The 6666-nt window shown below is 63.5% G+C and overlaps 1 protein-coding gene across 2 annotated transcripts in view; it reads left to right on the top strand.

Annotated features, from left to right (window-relative positions):
• The window catches only part of TOMM40 (translocase of outer mitochondrial membrane 40), a 10928-nt gene extending 5706 nt beyond the window's left edge, over nucleotides 1-5222 (top strand). For both annotated transcript variants that reach the window (XM_077747157.1, XM_077747160.1), the window contains exons 7-10: nucleotides 3015-3137; nucleotides 3262-3338; nucleotides 3445-3547; nucleotides 4579-5222. In XM_077747157.1, coding sequence (XP_077603283.1) covers nucleotides 3015-3137; nucleotides 3262-3338; nucleotides 3445-3547; nucleotides 4579-4718 — 443 coding nt within the window. In that variant the 3' untranslated portion in view covers nucleotides 4719-5222. The remainder of the gene's footprint in view (nucleotides 1-3014; nucleotides 3138-3261; nucleotides 3339-3444; nucleotides 3548-4578) is intronic.
• The last annotated feature ends 1444 nt before the right edge of the window (nucleotides 5223-6666 follow it).

The following is a 6666-nucleotide window of genomic DNA, read 5'->3' as shown; positions in this document are numbered from 1 at the left end:
CACCACCCTCTGTGGCCTCCTCTGTCACAAGGGCACCTCTTCCTGAAGGATCTGGAGCGGGAGCGCCCGTCTTCGGGGCCCAGTGCACCGTGAGGCTGCTGTCTGGGCGGGATCTCCACACTGTCCCGCCTCGGCCAGGGGGTGGCCCTGTTTGTATGGCCCCGGTTCACAGGTGAGGGAAGTGAGGCCCCGGGTGAAGCCGGACGCCCGGGATCCCACAGAGAAGCTGGAAGGTGTGTGAAGCGCAATCAGACTCTAGGGCCTGTGTTCTTTCCTGGTTCCTCTCCGTGGCCTCAGCTTGTTCTCCAAGCCTCTGCGTCCTCCCGACGGCTCAGGCAGGGCGGTGCCGGGACACAGCAGAGCCCGACACAGCCCCTTCCTGCCCTCGGGGCTCCCGGGGCTCCGGGCAGGGACGTTTGCTTTTAATTTTAATGTTTGTTTTTGAAAAGAGAGAGCGTGCGCAGGGGAGGGTCAGAGAGTGAGGGAGACACAGAATCGGAAGCCAGCTCCAGGCTCAGAGCCTGATGCAGGGCTTGAACCCACGAACTGTGAGATCGGAACCTGTGCCAGAGTCAGGTGCTTAACCAACCGAGCCTCCTGGGCTCCCCAACGTTTGCTTTTAAAACAAATAATCACACAGCGACTTCGTTGTGAAAATCTCAGAAGTTCAGGTTGCCACGAGAGCTTGTAACTACCGCTCCCCCCCATCTCACCTAAAGTGACAGGGACAGCTCCTCTAAGTGGTGGTGTCTAGTCAAAGGAGGGCGCTGTCCCTGGGGCCCGTGGAGCACGGAGCATGGGGGGCAGAAGGACTGGCTGGGGCAGAGAACTGCCTTCCCTCTGGGAGCCGCCCTTCCCTGAGCATCTGTCCTGGGCGGGTGTGCCCTTGCAGGGGGCAGGGGAGGGGGGGACACTTCCGCAAGGACTCCTGGGGCAGGTCCCAGGCAAGCAGTGGGGAGGCGGGGGGAGGGCGGCGGCCCCAGCTTCCCTCCTGCCCCATCCACGTCCCCGGCTCCCTGCCCAGCAGGTGTGGGAGGCAGAACTGAAGACCTGACTTTCCCCGGTTGGCCTGGCTCTGCCTGTAGCCCAAGGCCAACCCCTTTGCTCGCACGGCTAACTCGATTTCTTTGTGGGGTTTTGGACTCCCAGGGCCCTTCCTGGCCAGGCCGGGCACTGCAGAATGGGCCCCCGGTTGAGGACCGCCCGTCTCTAGGAAGCCCGTGTGCCCTGGGGGAGCTGGGTCCGGATGCACGCAGGCGGCGCAGGCCGGGTTCCAGGGACAGATGGGGGGAGGGGCGAGGCATAGAGACTAGCCAGGATCCGTGGGGGCAGGTGTATGTACACCTGCCGACTGCAGGTACGAGAGGGAGGGTCCCGCGGCTCTGATCGGGGGCGTGCTGGGGAGGAGTAGCCTGTTCCGGGAACAACCATGTAGTTGGCCAGACCAGCCAGGGCAGCGTGCAGGCAGGACAGCGTGCGCACCGTCCTGGGGGAAGAGCGAGCCCCACGGGTTCATACTGCCAGGGCGGCGTGGCTGGCTGTGTTACAGGAAGAGGAAGGGGCCCTGGGCGGCCAGCTCTCCTGGGCACTGGGGCGCCGTGGCAGGTTCCGAGCAGCGGGGAAAATGGGGTTTGGTATGTGCATGAACAAGGTTCCCCAGTGCTGCACGTGAGGTTGCTTGGAGAGAGCGAGGTGGGCCAGGAGATCCGAGGGATGTTGGGGGCCCCCACCCTCGAGACTCAGCAGGTGCCAGGGCTGAGAGGCCGGAGACTCTAGAGTTTAAGTGCTGATCTCTCTGTGACCTCAGACCGCGACTTTTCCCTCTGGACCACGGTTTCAGTCCGTGAACAAGGGGAGAGGATTGGCCAGAGGTGCGCTGGCCGTAGGTTCGTGGCTGGCCGGAGGGGCGCCCCAAGTCTCCTATTCTGGGGGGAAGGAATGCTCACTGAGGCTTGCGAAAGCCCATCAGGGCCAGTGCAGCCCACCCTTGACTCCAGAAGACACAGCCCCAGAGCCGGGGCCACGAGCACCGTGAACGTCAGCCTCACCAGCCCCAGTGGTTTTTTCTTGGTCTGGGGCCCCTGGCTCCCTGATCTCCCCACGTCCCCCTGGGTCCCTGCCTCACCCTTTCCTCCATCCCTTCCTCACAGGGTCATCCTCTCAGCCTGTCTGTATCTGCTCGTTCTCGCCCGGGGAATCTTCCAGCCCCCTCTCCCTCCCTTTCTGATCCTGTTTTCACATCTCTGACTCCGTGTAGGTTTTCTGTCACCTGCCCTCCTTCTGCGTCTCTGACTCTTCCTGCCCCCACGGTTCTCCCGTTTACCTGGTTTGCTGTGTCTGCTCCCCTAGGCGCCAGTCCTCCGGAGCCTGGCAGGGGCAGTCACCTGCTGGCCAGCACTCCCTGCGGGGTTCAGGGCGTCCCTGCTGCCAGGCGGCAGAGGAAGCCCAACGTAGACCTCACCGTGGCCAGGCCGAGCGATCGCCAAGCGCTGGGCCCGCTACCCTCCGCCTCATTCGCTACTTTAGGCACAGCATAACCCTGAGAGGTAGTCCAGCGGCCCGCCATTAACTCTGCCGGGAGGAGGAGGGGCTGGGATTTGAACCCAGGCCGTCTGGCCCCCAGAGGTGTGCTCTTCACACCCAGCCTCTGCCAGCAGCAAGAGTGGTTCAGGATGCACGCCTGGGAGGCAGAGAGGCCCAGATTCTGCTCCTCACACATTTTGTGACCAGGGATCAGTGACTTACCCCCTTAGCCTCCGTGGACTCCTCTGTACATGGAGTGGCGAGTGACCGCCAGCATCGTGGGGTTGTGCCGACCCGAAGAGATCCCACAGGGCCTGGGCGTCTGACCTCTGTCCCCTGGGAACTGTTGAGCAAGGAGCCAGCGTGGGAGACCTGAGGGCAGGCCCTGCACCCTCCAGCAGGAGTGAACCTGGAAGGCTGCTTGGAGCGGGAGTCTGGCCTGGCGCCTTGGCCACCCAGCCGAGGTGACCGCCCCCCCATCTCACCCGCAGGCATCCTCGTGGCCCACTACCTGCAGAGCATCACCCCGTGTCTGGCCCTGGGCGGAGAGCTGGTCTACCACCGGCGGCCCGGGGAGGAAGGCACCGTCATGTCCCTAGCGGGGAAATACACACGTGAGCCTGGGGCCTGAGGGCAGGGCTCAGGGCTGGGGGCATGGCTCCTGGGTCTGAGGGAGGAGAGGGACCTCCCTCCCAGACGCCCTGAGCCCCCTTGGCGACCCGCCCTGCTGTCTTACAGTGAACAACTGGTTGGCAACGGTGACACTGGGCCAGGCGGGCATGCATGCGACGTACTACCACAAGGCCAGCGACCAGGTGAGCCGGGCCGGGGCCGGCGGCGAGGGCGTGCTCTGCAGGCAGGGGGGCCCATGTGCCGGGGGAAGGGGGGGGCTGACTCTGCGCGTGGCCCCGGCCTCTCCAGCTGCAGGTGGGCGTGGAGTTCGAGGCCAGCACGAGAATGCAGGACACCAGTGTCTCCTTCGGGTACCAGCTGGACCTGCCCAAGGCCAACCTCCTCTTCAAAGGTACAGGCCTCGGTTTCCGTACTTGGAAAACAGGCCACAGGGGACTTGGCCCCGAGTGGGCGTGTAGACTAAAAGAGTTGATGGAGGGCAGCTTGCTGGCACTTGGGGGGGTGGGGGGGGGCGGCGAGGGGAGGCGCCAGATTCCCTGGAAGCTCCTGTTAAGGTGGTGGCAGCGGCCCCCTTCCGCTTCGCACCTGCTCCCCCTTTTTTTTTTTTCTCACTAGCGGGAGGCAACTAACGATGCATCCGGGCCGCCCCGCTCCTCTGACGAGAGTGGGGACTGGCTCCCTCAGGGGCACAGTCACAGCCCAATGCAGAGCCTCCTCCCAGGCTGACTCTAGTCCCGATGTTAAGGCTTAAGTCTTTCCCCCCTAGACCTCTGTGGTTCTCAGGACGACGGTGTGTGCAGACCACCCCGGAGAACCGCTTCCTTCAGCCTCGGGCAGCGCTTCTCGGGCCCGTGACGAGGCCCAGGGCATGATTTGCCTGAGGCCCCTCTCTGTGGTCAGTCAGCCTGGTGTCCGAGGCTGGGCTTGGGCTCCCACTGTGCTGCCCCTCGGCTCCTGTGCAATGAGCAATCGGGCCGATCGGTGTGGGAATGGCCCTGTGCGCTTGCACGCCCGTAGGCCTCAGGCTTTTGCTGGGCAGATACTGAGCACCTGCTCTGTGTGTGGCCAGCCTTCGTGCCAGAGTGCTGGGGACGGAGCGGTGGCCGGACAGGGCTCACACTTGGGGGTGTGACAGATCCACCCCCAGAGAGTGAAGACCCAGTGTGGACAGGATCAGGATGGGGGAGCCCATGGTGTGGCAGAGGGTATGGGGGGGATGGGGGTAGCGGGAGAGGACCGCTAAGCCAGTTGCTCCCAGAGCTTGGAGAACTTGGGGTTCGGGAAGAGGGCTCTGGGTGGTGGGAACAGTGCGGTCAGAGATCTAGAAGCCGTCAGTGTGGCTGCTGGTGGCTGAGGTGGCCGGGAGCGCGACTCTGGGGACAGGGTGGGAAGTCGGCTCTCAACCCGGCCATCCACCCGCAGGCTCCGTGGACAGCAACTGGATTGTGGGGGCCACACTGGAGAAGAAGCTGCCGCCCCTGCCCCTGACGTTGGCCCTCGGGGCCTTCCTGAATCACCGGAAGAACAAGTTCCAGTGTGGCTTTGGCCTCACCATCGGCTGAGCCCCTGCTGGCCCCCCGCCTTCCGCCCTTCCTCCTTCAGATCACACCTCCCTCTCCCCCTGCCACGGAGGGGAGACCTGAGCCCTCCTCCCCCTCCCTTCCCTCCCTCCTCGGGGGTCAGGGGGGGGCAGCGGAAAGGAGGGAACCCATCACCCCAGCAGCTGAGGGGGGGGTCTGGAATCACAGGCGCCTCAGGATTCAGAGTGCTACGGACAGGGTGTCCGTGGGCCTGGGGTCCCGGAGGGGAGTCCAGAATCGAGGGGCACGCCAGGTTCTGAGCACCAGGGACAGAGGTGGCCAGACAACCTCAGGGAGGTGTTGGGGCATCCCAGTCCCCAGAGGGCCCTGGGCCCGGCCCTGAGGGGACAGCAGGAAGAGGAGCTTCCCCATCCCCGGTCAGCCTGTCCCTGCCCTCTCCCCCACCCATCCCTCAGTATAAATCATGTTTATAAGTTATGGAAGAACCGGGACATTTTACAGAAAAAAAAAAAAACAAAAAATATACATGAAAAAAAGTGAAACAGGAGGGCTTTGCTTTCCTTCACGTCACCCCTCTTGCCTGGGGCCACCCTGACAGATATGACAGTGGCCAGCAGGGGGCGCCGCAGGGCGGATGCCTGGAGCCGGCCGATGGCGAGGGACCCGGCCTGGCCTGAGATCACACATCCTCCCCGTGACTTGGGTGGCTTCTGCTGCCACTTCACAGTCCTGCCCTCACCAGGAGGGCTCGCTCTTGCGGTCATTCACCCCGGCTTGGCCTGGCCGGGAGTGGCCATGGGAGACTATCCCCGCCGGCTGACGCCACAGGGACAGAGCTTTGGTGCAGGGATTGGGGAACGAGCTGGGACGCCATCAGCCCTTCAGCTTCCAGAAGGGGCAGAGGACACTCGCAGGGTCAAACCTCTCAGAAGCTACGCCAGGATTCCAGCATCTTCAGAGACTTGAGAAGCAATGGACCGTGCCTGAGGGGGCGAAGGGCTTCTGGGCCTCGGGAGAGAGGCTGGAGTCCGACCCCGGCCTGGTTAGAGACGCCTCTTCGTCTCCAGGGGAGGCAGGGAGGTGTCTGTTTTGATTGCCCAGGTCTCCAGTGAATTCCCACCCCTGACCCCTCTCCAGACGGGAACTGAAACCGGACACACCACACACAGGCTTGGGGGGGGGGGGGCTGTTAGGCAGAAATGCCCCCTCATTGCCCAGAGAAGCCATCCGCTCATCCTCTGCTGGCGCCTTCCAAGGCCAAAGCAAACAGGCCTGGGCCCGGCTGGCACTGGGGTCGCCTTCCTGGGACCAGAGTTTGGCCTCCCCGGGCCCCTCAGAACCCGATGTTCCTGCACCCTCTGGGGACCGGGAATGAAGCCCAGCCCCCTCACAGTGCGCCTTCATCTGCCTCAACTCCACCCGGAGCTCTCCGAGAAAGGGCCAGGATCCACAAGCAGGCCTCTGGGAAGGTGGCTGTGCCAGCTGTGGGTCACCGAGGCGTGCCAGGAACTCCACGTTTCATATGTGCCCTAGCTTGTTGCATCGCCAAAGGATGCTGTAGGTGCAACTGTTTGCCTGGTTCTGTGGACCCAGAAGAGTGTTCAGACAGGTTAAGTTATGGGGCCAAGGTCAGGGGTCTGGCAGCTGGCAGAGCGCTGACTTAGGCCCAGACCTCCTAGTTCCAGAGTCCGCGGTCCTGGCCGGCAGCACGAGTGCCCCCCGGACCGCGAAGAGAAGGTGCAAGCGCTCCTGACAGCTACAGTGTTCGTGCCAGGCAGAAGAGCTGGATTTTCATTCTGCAAATGGGGAAAGGGGCCAGAGAGGTGCTCACCCTGTGTCCAAGGTCACAAAGCGGGAGCTAGGATCAAACCCTAGATTTCCTTCTAAGAGCTTAGGCCTTTAGCAGAGGCATTACCCTGCCCCCACCCTTCCCATCTCATCTCTGTCCCGCTGTCCAGCCCCCCCCCCA

Source organism: Crocuta crocuta, unplaced genomic scaffold, assembly GCF_008692635.1.
Source record: "Crocuta crocuta isolate KB4526 unplaced genomic scaffold, BGI_CrCroc_1.0 scaffold334, whole genome shotgun sequence".
Lineage (NCBI taxonomy): Eukaryota > Metazoa > Chordata > Mammalia > Carnivora > Hyaenidae > Crocuta > Crocuta crocuta.
This window is presented reverse-complemented; position numbering and strand designations above follow the sequence as displayed.